This window comes from Acinonyx jubatus, chromosome B4, assembly GCF_027475565.1.
Source record: "Acinonyx jubatus isolate Ajub_Pintada_27869175 chromosome B4, VMU_Ajub_asm_v1.0, whole genome shotgun sequence".
Lineage (NCBI taxonomy): Eukaryota > Metazoa > Chordata > Mammalia > Carnivora > Felidae > Acinonyx > Acinonyx jubatus.
The window spans coordinates 131076583-131091399 of NC_069387.1; the positions used below are offsets into that span (position 1 = coordinate 131076583).

Consider the following 14817-nt stretch of genomic DNA (forward strand, 5'->3'; position numbering starts at 1 on the left):
AAAAAAAAAACTGAATCTATATGATTGCCTCTAGACATATTAGTGTGCAAAATAGCTACTTCTAAGCTAAGAAAGCAAATGACAGTGCCAGGTTTCATATTTAAAAAGAGAGAAGGTGTTGTTTGATAGACTGCCATTGACTCATCTGTACTGTTATCCATATTGGACGTATCACAGGGCTTGATACAATTTTAGAGATACTTGATAAAGAAAACCTGAAATCTCTAGTGGGAGTAGGGGGCATCTGTCCACTGGGAATGTGCAGGTAGAGCCTGATTTCACAAGAACTAAAAAAAAAAGTGAAATTCCTTTTAATATTTCTTACCAAAAGAGCAGTTGGAATTTAAAATGATCCGCACAAAGCAGTTTTGGACCAGTTAAAACATGGAGTCTGGGTAGGACTTCAACTACCAGTAACCCCACCATCCAAGGACCCGTCCAAGGTCATTACTTTGATAGTGAAGTATGAGAATCATCTTAGCAGAATATTCTCAATGAAACAGATGTTTCTTGTGTTCTTGAGAATGATCAGTAGGTAAGCTACCAGCTACCATGATCTCAGAAAAGTTAGAGCCAAGCCACGTTACCTTAGAGTGACAATTTTGATTAGTAAGTCAGGGGAAGTGGAGACATTATAGTTTGTAGAATTAAAGGTCTTTTCATGTTTTAAGAGTCCTTTGGGAGATTTAAAATTCATGGTAGATCTTTGATTTTCTTTTATGACATAGACACAGATTTTGATTGTCTTTTCCACTTTATGTTCACAGCCATTTTTATTTTCAGTGCTTTTAAGTTCATTAATTTTTCAGTAGCAGTCCCTTAATCTATTTTGAATCATTAAGCCATTGAAATATCGTTAGTGTTCTAGAACTTAATGGTGCTGTTCCAAAATTCTTCTTTAAAAAATTTTTTTTTTCAACATTTATTTATTTTTTGGGACAGAGAGAGACAAAGCATGAACGGGGGAGGGGCAGAGAGAGAGGGAGACACAGAATCGGAAACAGGCTCCAGGCTCTGAGCCATCCGCCCAGAGCCCGACGCGGGGCTCGAACTCCCGGACCGCGAGATCGTGACCTGGCTGAAGTCGGACGCTTAACCGACTGCGCCACCCAGGCGCCCCCAAAATTCTTCTTTAAAATTACCTTAATCCCCGTGAAGCCACGGATAAGTTGGTGACTTCCGTTCAGAATACACAGACTAGGTATATAGGCAGTGGTCCAGCTGCCTTCACTAAGGATGTGCAGTAGGATGTTGCCAAGTGTATGAAATTGGTGGGTCATGGTGTTAGCATCCTACAGACTAGGACTTTATTATAGAGTTCTGGGAATACAGAGAAGGAAATATTAAGCTGGTGGTTGAAAGACAGAATGGAAAATAACTATAACATGACTTGCTGATGCCATCAAAGAATGACTTTAAGTGTTTTGAGAACATATAGGTGGGTCAGTTAATTTGAATGTGAACCGAGGAAGAAAGTTGGGGGAAGCCTTCCTTTATGAGGATGAGCTCTGAGCTAGGCCTCAAGGCCAAGTGAAGAAACTTTCCTCAGACAGAAGGAACAGTGTCAAGTTATCAAATATGGCTTTTTTGGCTGAAGGGCTTTTCTCAGCTCGAAACAAGTCAGAAGGGCCATCATATAGCCTGGTTTTCTGTAATTCTTTGATTGGAATAGCCTAGAAGTGGTCCAGTGAGTTCGTCCTCCAGAAATCAGGGAATTAAGCTTATTTTTTACCAGGCTGGCATTCATACACTGGAATGAAAAGTTACAGGTGAGTAATGAGGTTTTTTTTAGTGCCCCATAATGGTTTTTCACTTTTTCCTTTTCTGCTTTTGTTTTTTTAAATCTCACTCTTGATTTAGATTTTGTCATAGCAAAGGAGGGATCAAGCAGACCCAAGATAGGAAAGCCTGTTTAGATCTGGAGTAGAGTTCTTAAGGAGCTAGACTACAAGCGGGTGGCACTGATTCTGTGATTGAACTAATCAAGCCAGAGACATTACTATCATAGTGTTGTTTTACAGTTGATATTATACAGAAGCCTGCATTTGTGCTCAGGTGCCTTTCAAGGTGGAGCTCAGATTATTGGATTTGAGAATAAACTTGGTAAAAACCCAGTCTTTAAAAGAAAAAAAGAGAGTAGTCAAAATAAACATTATATTGCCTATACCTTTCAATTACAAAAAAAAAAAAAAAAATGCTTTTTTGAAATATTTGACCAAACGTAAGCCTTTCGGTTATAGAGTGCCTCAGACTGCAGGGGTGGTGGTGCTGTGTGCATGATTTGATTTGGATAATTTTCCCAAGCATTCCGAGACCAGGAATTTTTCGGTTATAAAATTCTGTGATTCCACGGAACACAGGATATGATTCTTCTGAGGGATAGAAAGCCAGAACTGTTTCTTTTTCACGTTTTCTTACATTAACAAAAAAGCCTTAACTGTTGCTGTTGTGTTTGCAGGGTGGCAATCATGGTTTGTTTGGAAATAGCACAGCACAATCGAGAGGTATGCACACGCCAGTGCAGCCGCTAAATTCTTCTCCTAATCTCCGGGCGCAAGTGCCTCCCCAGTTTATTTCCCCCCAGGTAAGCGATTTTATGTTTCCACGATTCAGCAGTAAAGGCTCTACAGGCGGTGCCCAGTTGCCAGCTGGGTTTTGTGGGCAGAAAAAGCAGAAAAGGAATAATAGTTACCCAAATGTCTAAAATGTAAAAAGTCTTGGGGCACCTGGGGGGCTCAGTCAATTAAGCATCCGCCTTTGGCTCGGGTCATGATCTCATGGCTCATGGGTTCAAGCCTGTGTCAGACTCTGTGCTGACAGCTCGGAGCCTGGAGGCTGCTTCAGATTCTGTGTCTTCCTCTCTCTCTGCCCCTCCCCCCACTCGTGCTCGCTCACTCTCATGCTCTCTCTCTCTCTCAAAAATAAACATTAAACAAAATTTTTAATGTAAAAAATCCAGATCAAGATTTTTGGAACAAAATGTCCAACTCCTTGTTGTATTGTATCGTACACACAAAGATGGTTTTCTATGAAAAGCATTATGATTACATTCCTTTTCGATCTCTCCGTATTTTTTCCAGTACTGCATGCATTGGTTTAATTGCGTGTAATTGAAACTACCATACAAGTACTGCACTGTACTGATGTGCCAATATTCTGAAATCGGTTGCCCTTGAGGATTCCCCTGCAGGTAAATGGGAGAATAGCCAGGTTCTGACGAATTCTGAGACGTTTTAAGGAGCTGGATGCTGAAGTGCTGGCTAGATGCTCCAGGGGAGTGTTGAGAACAGATGAAGCGGCAGAGACTTCCTCATGGAGCAGCTCTGCGTTGTGGGATACAGTCCTTTGTTTGGGAAACCCTTTAGGTCTGTTTCTTAGTAGGACATGTGCAGCGCATTGTTTGCAGGCTCCAGGTGACAGATTTGTGCCAGTCTGCCACAGAGCCCCTCGTATGTCTGTGAGAAAGTGGGTCTGAAGAGCAACATCAAAGTTGATGAGCCCGTGTGAGGATTCAGCGTGGGACCTTGGTCTCCTCATAATGTTCCTTCGGTGAACTGAGATCAAAAGCGAGGAGTTCATCCCGTCCGACAAAAGGGGGCGGGGCACTTAACTAGGTCCAATCAGCAGAACGTAAAGGGTCAGGTTTTATTGCTGTTTTGTTTTTTGAAATATCTTTTAAGACAAAGTCTTAAAACATTTTATTTGAGGGGCACCTGGGTGGTTCGGTCCATTAGGTGTCCGACTCTTGCTTTCAGCTCAGGTCACAATCCCAGGATCATGAGATTGAATCCCGCATCAGGTTCCGTGCTGAGCTTGGAGCCTGCTTAAGATTCTGTCTCTCTCCCCCTCTCTGTTCCTCCCCTGCTCATGTGTACACCCTCTCTCTTTCTTTCAAAAGTGTGTGTGTGTGTGTGTGTGTGTGTGTGTGTGTGTGTGTGTGTGTATTTTTTAACCATAACCTATAGATTTCAAATTCTGTTTTTGACATTGAGTCTGTAACTGTCTTAGTAGAGGAAGGAATGTTCCTCGCCCTGCCCTCTCGTCTCCATGTCCTGCCCTGGGTGTCTGGGAGTCCTCTTAAGTGTCTCTCCTTCCCCACCCCTCTAAGTGCCAGTCATTCTCCAGGTCCCAGGTGGCAGTCTGTCCTTTAAGAGCTGTTCCTAACTTCCCCAGCACTCCACAGTGGTTGTGTCTTCTTAACTCCATGAGCTCCCTCCCACATGTCAGGCCACAGTCCTGTGGTTACCAACTATCTGCGGTGTGCCTGGTAGTGTGTTGGCCTCACACGGTGGAGAAACCACCGCCTCCTAACACAGCCTCCTGGAGTTGCTGGGGGTGATAGCAGAACACTCAGCAAACAGGCAGCATGATAAATGTGGTGTAGAAATGCTTAACACAGTTTGGAAGCTGGGCGAGGCCGTGCACTAGGAGTGACATTTAAGCTGGGCCTTAAAGAATGAGTCCGTTTGCTGAGCAGAGCCAGGTTTAAATGTGCAGCAGGAGCAGCTTGGAGGACAAGGGGCAGTAATATCTGGAAGAACATGGCATGTTTGGAAAAATGCAGTCGGTTTGAATAATTAGATTAAGCTTGTTGAAGCATATAGATGTTGTCTAGAATGGAATAGGAAAAAACTAGTCAGGGAGTTTGGCACCAGATTTGGAAAAGCTTTCTTTGCCTTGCTAAGGAGTTTGGACTCTGTCCCTTGTAACCGTTATCTGGGCTACTTAAACACAGTTTCCAGGTCTTCTGCAATCTACTGAGACACAATCTTGGGAGTTAGGGCCTAGTAACCCCCTGCTGATTTTTATCTGCACCCTAAAGTTTAGCTGCTGCTGCTATAGATAATGTAGCATTGGGCAAAATTGTTCAGCTGAGCGGCAATGTAGGAAAACTTAGGTTTTGGAAAAAATAACATTGACAGCAATGTGGAGGACGTATTTGAATGGCAGACTAACTAGAGCAAAGGAGCTCAGTTACAAGGCTAGTCCAGGAGTCCGGGTAAGGAGGTGGCAGTGGGAATGAAGACATTGTGAAGGTCCCAGATGACCTTTGTGTTGTGGGATACCACAGTCACTTCTCCAGTCTCTCCTTACTCTGCATATCCACGGCATATGACATAGTTGATCATGTCGTCCCTTTTGAAACTTTCATTCATCTGGTTTCTGGACACCTTGTGTATTGGTTCTCCACCTGCCTTTCTTTCTCCGTCTCCTTTACCAGCTCCTCCCCCCCTCCCCAACATTTAAATGTTAGGGGCACCTGGTGGCTCAGTCAGTGAAGCATCTGACTTTGGCTCAAGTCATTATCTCATGGCTCTTGAGTTCAAACCCCAAGTGGGGCTTTGTGCTCACAGCTCAGAGCCTGGAGCCTGCTTCAGATTCTGTGTCTCCCTCTCTGTCTCTGCTCCTCCCCTGCTTGTGCTCGCTCGCGCTCTCGCTCTCTCTCTCTCTCTCTCTCAAAAATAAATAAAAACATTAAAAAAAAAACAGAGTGACCCAGTCACAGTCCTTGAACTTCTCCTCACCATCAGCAGCTACTGCTGGGTGACTTCACCCAGCAAATGACTTTAGGTATGACAGGGCCAAAACTGAGTCTTCAGCCCAGATCTCCGTTCTCAATTCCATGGGCTTCTGGGCATCTCTGCTAGGATGCCCTATAGGCACTTCATGTCAACATGTCCGAAACAGAGCTCATGATTTCATCCCATACTCCCCTCTAAAACATCCCCTTCCTCTAAGTAAGCAGCTCTTCCCCTCTGCAGGTGCTTGGGCCACAGGCCACAGAGCTAGTGGTGAGGCCTCTCACGGTCCACATTCAGTCCATCAACAAGTTCCCCTTTAGAACTTTGTCCTGAATCTGACCCTTCCCTACCGCCTCCTCTAACATGACCCATGGCGAGCGACCACCGTTTCTTTCCTAGAAATGGCCTCCTGACTGGTCCTGCCCTGTCATATACAACACCTGCCTCCAGTCTGTTCTCCACCCAGCGTTCTGACTGACCCTCTAAAACCACACTATCCAGGGTAGGCCTTAGGCCACCTGAGCACTTGAAATGTGACCAGTGGAGTGGAAGAACGGAAATTTTAATTTTAATTGATTTAAATTTAAATAGACATGCCTGGTTGGTGGCTACGGAATGAATACTGCAGAGGTGGAGCTTTTCCAGCTTCACAGAAAGCTAAGGGTAAATCATGTCACTACTTTAACCTCTCACAGCTCCTTCTCTCACTGAAAATACAAAGCCAGCTCCTTGCTGTTGTCTTTGACGCTCTTGGTGACCTCCTGCGACCCCCACCCACACCTGCCACTCTCCACTCAACTGGCCCCAGCGCACCAAGGGTGCTTCTAGAACACTCTTCTCCCAGATTGCCACACGGCAATCTGTATTTGCTTCAGATCTCTGCCGCCATGGCACCTTCTGGGAGAGGCTTTCCCAGGCCGGGCTGAGGACAGTACGGCACCACTTGGCTGTCACGCCCCCAGGCGCGTGTTAAGGTTCACAGTGGCAGGGTCTGTGTCTACTTTGTTCACTGCTGGATCCTGAACATCCACAACTGTGCAGGGCATGCATTTTGAGTAAATATGTGTCAAATCATGGGAAGACGCATTTCAGAATGATTTAGAAAGTAGAATATTGTTAGGAAAAAAACTTAGTCTGAGAGACTTAAAGGCTGCCAATCTCTTTATGACCAAAGTATCTGCTGTGCATGGAAAAGAAAAGTATTTGTGTTCTACATTTTTGGGATTTGTTTAGCAAAACATGGTTAACATTATTTGATGCATAATGGGGGCAGAATATTAAACAATGAAAACTTCAGATTTTTCAGGTTTTTTTCCCTAACATTTCCATATTTTAAAAAACAAAGGAGCTGGATAGCCTTTTTTTTTTTTTTTTTTTTTTTTTTTTTAAGTAGAGGCAATATAATAACCACACTGAAAGTTTGGATAATGGAGAAAAAATTCTTCCAGAAACCCCCAACCCAGATGCAAAGACAGGGATTATTTTTACAAAATCCCCTACTCAGACTTTTCGTATCCAGGCATACTTTCCACATCATGATATCCATGGTCACTATATCCTACTGTTTGTGTTAACTTTGGGTCATACATAGTATTTTCCTCTGTTACTACATAGTTTTCCTGTTGATTGTTCTTAATGAAGAAGGCATAATGTTCCATCAGGTAAACTTACTTTGATTTCCTGGGACATTCTCTTCGCCTATTATTGGATAGTAAATTATTTCTAATTTTTCACTGTTCTAAATAATGCAGTAGAGAAACCCATATACTTAGATCTTATATGCGATCCTTATACATAGATATTTTGCCCACATTATTTCCAAATTTAGTTGCCCAGGATGAAATTTTTGGGTCAAAGTACATGAACACTTACGGTTTTTGAAAATACCAACTTTTACATCCATTTTAACTGTCTTTAGGGGCAGTCAGTATTCAGTGTGAACATGGGAAGAAGACACTGAAACTCACCTTTAAGATTTGTTACAGATATTCCAGGCGTTGGGTTTCTGCCTTGCCTTTTTCCTCCTGTTACTCAAATATTCAGAACGTAACCTATTCTACCAGGCTTTTGTCTTGCTTTAAACTGCTGTCATTTTGCACCTGCAGTGCTTTGTTAAATGCCATATTGACTCCAACTAGGTCTTCCCTTTCTCCAGCCCAGCTGGAGGTTGAAGGGCTTTTAAGCCAGAATAATTAACTCCCTGCTACGGGAATGTGCCAACCTGCACTTTAATTACTCTGAGTCCCAGGTATGAATAGCCATTTGCCAGGAGCCTAGTGGTGCTTCTCTCTGGTCCTTTTGTATTCATTGGAGGACAGTGCATGTGCGGTCTGGGGGAGGGAAACATGGGGCAGAGCTAGACAGAAGTCCTCAAAGTATAACCTTTATAGTTGTTATAACTGTCACTTCATGGCACACATGAGATACTGGCATTCAAATTAAATTTAAAGTATAAAAACACCTTGTGTTAGCATTTCTGTCTTTTCTTTTCTTTTTTTTAATATTTTATTTTTAAGTAACCTCTACACCCAACTTGGGACTTGAACCCACAACCCCAAGATCAAGAGCCAGCACACTCCACCCACTGAACCAGCCAGAGGCCCCTGTGTTAGCATTTCTTTATAGTCTTTCTGTACCTATCTGTCTTTAAACAATATAGTTTCATTTTGCCTTTTTTGCCCTTGATGTGACAAAAACTTGCAGTTTATAGCCTTCTCTGACTTTTTTTTCACTTGATACTGTTTCTGAGATTTCCCCAGGTTGATTTGGTCAGTTATGATTCATATAGTACTCTGTTACGTGAATATACCATCATTGATCTTTTCCACCACCAGCAGACATTTGGGTAGTTTCCAGGTTTCTGCTATTAGGAGGAATGCTGCTGTGAAGATTCCTATATTTGTCTCCTAGGACGGATTTGTTTCCTAGGGTACTGCTGGATCATACGCAGGTTTACTTCGAATGGTAGTTTCTGTCGCTAATATCAAGTGATAGGAATGTGGGAGGTGGGTGGGAAGAATGGGCTCTTGGCAAAGGATGCCCTACTGTCTCAAGACTGAAGAGAAATGGGTCGATGAAGAGACCAGCTGATTTGTTCAGTAGAGCTTTTAGAACTGAACCGAGAAGTGGGAAGAAAGAGCTCAGACAATAGCTATTTATTTTGGAGGCCAGCAGATTGGAAAACAAAATAAGCAGAGGAGATTTCCCATGAATCATAGAATCCTTTCCCTTTGGAAGGGAAATCAGAAACAATGCTGATGGCCTCGGAGCACCACTGTCCCATAGAAATATGACACAAACCCCATAATGTAATTTCAAGTTTTTGGTAGCCACATTTAAAAAGATAAATAGAAGCAGGTAAAATTAAATTTAATAGTACGTATTCTTTAAGCCAATATAAATGATCATTTCAACCCGTAATCAATGCTTAAAGATTATTGAATTTTTTACCTTTTTTTTAAGGTGTTTTGTTTTTTTTTTTTTTTTGAGACGGAGACAGAGCGCGAGTGGGGGAGGGGCAGAGAGAGAGGGAGAAACAGAATTGGAGGCAGGCTCCAGGCTCTAAGCTGTCAGCACAGGGCCTGATGCGGGGCTCGAACCCACGAACCATGAGATCATGACCTTAGCCAAAGTCGGACACTCAACCGACTGAGCCACCCAGGCTTTTTTTTCTTTCTTAATACCAAGTCCCTCGGCGCACCTGGGTGGCTCAGTCGGTTGAGTGTTTGACTTCGGCTCAGGTCATGATCTCGTCTGTGAGTTCGAGCCCCGCATTGGGCTTTGTGCTGACAGCTCAGAGCCAGGAGCCTGCTTCCGATTCTGTCTCCCTCTCTCTCTGCCCCTCCCCTGCTCATGCTCTGTCTCTCTCTGTCTGTTTGTCTCTCTCTCTCTCTCTCTCTCTCTCTCTCTGTCAAAAGTAAACATTTAAAAAAATTAAAAAAAAAATACCAAGTCCCTCACGCAGGCCATAAAACTGGTGCAGAGATGGGGCGCCTGGGTGGCTCAGTCGGTTAAGCATCTGACTTCAGCTCAGGTCATGATCTTGTGGTGTGTGAGCTCGCGTCCCACATCGGGCTCTGTGCTGACAGCTCAGAGCCAGGAGCCTGCTTCCGATTCTGTGTCTCCCCTCTCCCTGCCCCTGCCATGCTCATGTTGCCGTCTCTCAATAATAAATAAATGTTTAAAAAAAAAAAAAACACTGGTGCAGAGGCACAATGTACAGTGCTGTGCTCACCCTGAGCTCACATTTGCTAGAGGTCCAACCGTTAAAAAAGAAAATCAAACAAATGTTCTCATTGGTTGGCAACACTCAGCATCTCTTAGAGAATAGAGGAACAGCTAGAACCGTGACTTTTACCCAAAATACTTCCCAAAATGATAGTGTTAATGGGTTAGGTGAAAAGTGGCTGAGATCTTGGAAGAAAGTGAGTTGGTGAGCCCCGGACAGGAGACTTGAACTTGTTTCTAGACTAGAAAGCATCAAAGGAAAGGTAGGCAGGTCTTCTTGAGAATGTGGCAGAGACGGTGACTCACAAGCATTCATTGAACTCTGTTATGCTAAAGAAAGATACAGTGGGAACAGCCAGTGGGTCTTCTGATGAAAGCTTTCTGATGACTCAGGTTTTAAAGGGGTATTTTCAAAAGCTGGAAAGTAAGGGTAGCAAGCAGGGATGGATATGTGTAAGAGTTGTGCTGGGGGATTAGAACGTAAAATAAGTGGAGGCTTGCAAAACAATAGGCAGATTGAAAGAGTCTTCAGAATTCGGTTTGGTGCAAATCAGTGACTGGAAAAAGAGTCACTGCTTTGGACTACTTGTGTATGTTTTAAATGATTAAGTGAAAATTAAGTTAAATTAAGTGAGAATAAAATTGGCACCGCTTTTGTCATCTCTGTTGAGGATAAAGTCGTTCAACCAAAAGGGTTGAGACAAATTAAATCCTACAACAGAGAAACAGTTTGTGAAAGGAATCGCAGAGCCCTTCTGTGATCTTTGAGGAATGCTGGGGATCTTCAAGGGGAATTTAATAATGACTGCTCTTCTTTCTTGCACAAATACTGAATTTTTAAGACAAGAGGAAGGCATGTGGGGCCAAAATATCCCCTTTACCACTGAGAATGCAGATCCTGGAGAATGTGAGCTTCCTAATACTGAATTACAAACTTAGCCAGTAGTAATTGGAACGGGGCAACCCTCCCTATAGGTTTGCTGCCAGGAAAAAAGGGCAGGAGGCCCAGAGAACAAGGTAGATGTCCCTCTGTGTGGAGCTTCAGAGTAGAAATAGGAAAGAGGCACCCCTCCCCTCCAAGGAAGTGAAGAGAATGGGGAAGTTTTTTAAACAACTTTTGAAACAGTAAAGGAAGGGGCGCCTGGGTGGCACAGTCGGTTAAGCGTCCGACTTCAGCCAGCTCACGATCTCGCGGTCCGGGAGTTCGAGCCCCGCGTCAGGCTCTGGGCTGATGGCTCAGAGCCTGGAGCCTGTTTCCAATTCTGTGTCTCCCTCTCTCTCTGCCCCTCCCCCGTTCATGCTCTGTCTCTCTCTGTCCGAAAAATAAATAAACGTTGGAAAAAAAAAAATTTTTTTTTAAAAAAGAAACAGTAAAGGAAGTGGTTTAAATACTGATAAACTGGTGCCAATTCTAGGCAATAATAATCTAGATTAGACTTTGGTAATCTACACTAGATTATCAAAAAGATGGCTTTTTGAGCACCTATGATAGGAAATCAAGAATCATAAATTTGCTAACAAGTCTTAATTCATTTTATTGATTAGTTTTAAATATTGTTTGATAAGAATGACATTGTTGAAATCTCTATTTTGACAAACCATTTGACAAGCTGTCTCTTTGTTTTAGACAAGATGAAAAAATACAAAGTAAATGCTAAAACACTTGTGTGAATTAGTAAATGATTGACTCTTCCCAGCTGGATCACCCTCAGATTGGAAAGAAGTTTTTAGGGACAGGCTACTAGATTATCCTCCGCTCTATCAAGTTCAGCATTCCCATCAGTGACCAGATAGGGAAACACAAACCGAACATAAGTGGAATAATAGGGTAGAAAAGAATTTGGTAGTGTGACTGTTACTAAGATATACTATTCATGGGGAACCCGACAGGCTCAGTCAGTGGAGCATGCAACTCTTGGTCTCTGGGTTGTGAGTTCGAGCCCCACATTGGGTGTAAAGATTACTTTTTAAGAAGTTAAATCTTTAAAAAATTACTTAGTGGGGTGCCTGGGTGGCTCAGTCGGTTAAGCGTCTGATTCTTGATTTCAGCTCAGGTCATGATCTCACGGTTCATGGGCTCTGCACTGACAGCATGGGGCCTGCTTGGGATTCTCTCTCTCTCTCCACCTGCCCCTCTCCCCCTCTCATACTCTCTCTCTCAAAATAAATTTAAAAATAAACATTTAAAAAATTAGTTAATTAAATGAAATATATTCACCTATTTAATAGATATTTATCAAACATCTATGTGCTATGCGCATAAAGATAAGGTCCTAAGATCAAAGCATATATTAATACAGTTCAACCCAGCTGCTTAAATATTCCATAGGAGAGCAACACCTATTTTAAAACATTATAGATTTTAATTGACAGTAAGCTTAATATGTGAGTTGGGAGTTAGGCTGTGATCATCAGAGAAACTGAGATCTCAGGCATTGTTAATAGAAAGCCTGGCTTTCAACAGAATGGTTAATGATGGCCAGGTCTACTCAGTCCTCAGCTACTCTAGAAAATGGCTTTCTGTTGTGGGCTTTGCATTGAGAAATTGGATGAGATACGCGTGAAAGAAGTGAGCATGTTTAGCCTGAAGATGAGACACAAGAAACTGTAATTATCTCTAGACACTTGAGGAACCATCCCTGTGCATATAACAGAGTGCATTTCTAAGCCTTTGATGTGGATTAACTCATAAAATCCTCTGTCACTAAAGTTATTGTTGTTCAGTTTTGGAGGGGAAACAAGGCTCAGAAAGGCTCAGTAAGTAACTTGCCCTGCGTCACACAGCTCCGAAATGACAGCCCGTACAGTCTGCCTCTTGAAGCAGACTCTTGACCAGTGTGCTGCTTGCCACCCACGGAACCAGCTGATTCAGTCGGCTCAGCGGATGAAAGTGCAAGGAACTCATTTCAGCCCCGTAAAAACATCTTAGACGAGCAGTCCAAAGACAGGAAGGAGGCTTTTCTCTGTCTGGAGGTTCCTGTAGCCCAGCCCAACTCACTCCTGAAAACCGTGGAGAAGGAGCCAGTTGGGTCATTTGACCTTCTAGGCCCTTTTGCTCTGCGACTCTGAGTGTGTGGTGTGAGAAGTCATGAATTGAAACTCCAGTGTCTCTTACTTACAGGTCAACATATTTTTCTTATTTGTATAACAAAAATACCTTGTTTTAGGCATTTATTTAGTAGCTTTATGAAGTTTGATCTATTTTGTTCTACGGTCCATTTACAGGAACAATTTCTCAAGCAAAAGTCACATTGTTATTAAAACTTTTTTGTCTCGGGGGCACGTGGGTTGCTCGGTCGGTTGAACATCTGACTTTGGTTCAGGTCATGATCCTATGGTTTGTGGGTTCGAGCCCCACATCAGGCTCTGTGCTCACAGCTCAGAGCCTGGAGCCTGCTTTGGATTCTGTGTTTCCTCTCTTTCTCTGCCCCTGTCCTGCTCGTGCTCTGTCTCTCTCTCTCTCTCTCTCTGTCTTTCTCTGTCTTTCTCAAATATAAATAAAACATTAAAAAATTAAAAGAAAAACACTTTTTTTGTCTCTCAGAAGCCTTCCTGATTATGAATTCATAATTTTTATTGTAAAGAATTTAAAAGCTTTTTTTTTTTTTTTTTAAGATTTTATTTTTAAGTAATCGCTACACCCAATGCAGGGCTCGAACTTACAAAATCAAGAGTCACACGCTCTGTCAACTGAGCCAGTGAGGTGCCCCTAAAAGCCCTTATAATCTCACTCCTCAGTCGTAACCATCGCTAACATTTTGGTGTATTTCTCCGGATGATTTAGTATTTTTTACAGATATTTTTCAAGGAAAGCAATCGACACTTGCTTTAGACCTATTAAGATTCTTTTTACAGAAAAAAAAAAGTTTTATTTTAGTAAGTTCTGAAAGAGTCCTCTTTTTTCTTGTTAGGTTTCTGCCTCAATGCTCAAGCAGTTTCCCAACAGTGGCCTGAATCCAGGTCTTTTCAATGTGGGGCCCCAGTTATCTCCTCAACAAATTGCCATGCTGAGCCAGCTTCCACAAATTCCCCAGTTTCAGTTGGTGAGTAGCAGATTTTCCCCCAATAGCTGAAAAAAAGATTATTTAGGGTTTTTTTTCCTTTAGTTTGGATTCGCTTCATTTTATGCGTGCTTAAGGATTAATGTATCCGCTCATTTGGAGGTAAATGTGACCAGTAGACCAGGAACTTGGTGGTACTTCCCTCCTGGCCACTGGATTCCACAACCTGCCCTTAGATGCACAACCCCCTCGAGTGTGTCAGTACGTCCGGCTTAGGAAGCTTTGCTCCGCTCTCTCCTTCCCTGTTTTGTAGGCATGTCAGCTTCTCCTGCAGCAGCAGCAACAACAGCAGTTGCTACAGAACCAGAGGAAGCTTTCTCAAGCTGTGCGCCAGCAGCAAGAGCAGCAGGTACGTGGGATTGGAAGGGTCCCTCTGGTGCTCTGTGTGAGGGCTGCATCTCTGCTTAACCTCCGACAGCAGAACGTGACTCCTACGCAGTCTTTTCCTAGGAGGCTCAGGGTGTTGGCTTATCATGTGTCCATTTTCCCTCGGCTTCCCCCTCGCTCTGGCCTCCTGGCCTCCAGCTGGCTCGAATGGTGAGCGCTCTCCAGCAGCAACAACAGCAGCAGCAGCAGCAGCAGCAGCAGAGGCAGCCCGGCATGAAGCACTCGCCCTCTCATCCCGTTGGGCCCAAGCCGCATCTGGACAACATGGTACCCAACGCTCTGAATGTGGGGCTCCCAGACCTTCAAACCAAAGGGCCAATACCTGGATATGGTTCTGGTAAGTTGTTCAGTAATGAAAAACACCTTAAAAAAAAAAATCTTCCAGTCATGTTCTGAGCCTCTGGTAGGGTTTGGTCCTGCCTTACCCTCTGTTTTCACAGCAAGCACACAAGACAGATAAATATTCATATCCCTGCCTGACAGATGATATCCTAGAGTTTCAGCGGTGTCCTAGAGCTCACCACACAATTAGTAGATCGTAGAGCTAGGCTCCACCTTCTCTGGGTCCAAAGTGGTCTCTCGCTATTTATGAATGGCAGTCCAGTGTTCCACCACCAGGA

General features: G+C 43.3%; 1 protein-coding gene across 12 annotated transcripts in view; it reads left to right on the forward strand.

The window, feature by feature from the left end:
• The window catches only part of TNRC6B (trinucleotide repeat containing adaptor 6B), a 251022-nt gene that overhangs the window by 209393 nt on the left and 26812 nt on the right, over window positions 1–14817 (forward strand). For all 12 annotated transcript variants that reach the window (XM_053226831.1, XM_027070659.2, XM_027070661.2 and 9 more), the window contains 4 exons: window positions 2459–2584; window positions 13661–13792; window positions 14064–14159; window positions 14336–14534. In XM_053226831.1, the coding sequence (XP_053082806.1) occupies window positions 2459–2584; window positions 13661–13792; window positions 14064–14159; window positions 14336–14534 (553 nt within the window). The remainder of the gene's footprint in view (window positions 1–2458; window positions 2585–13660; window positions 13793–14063; window positions 14160–14335; window positions 14535–14817) is intronic.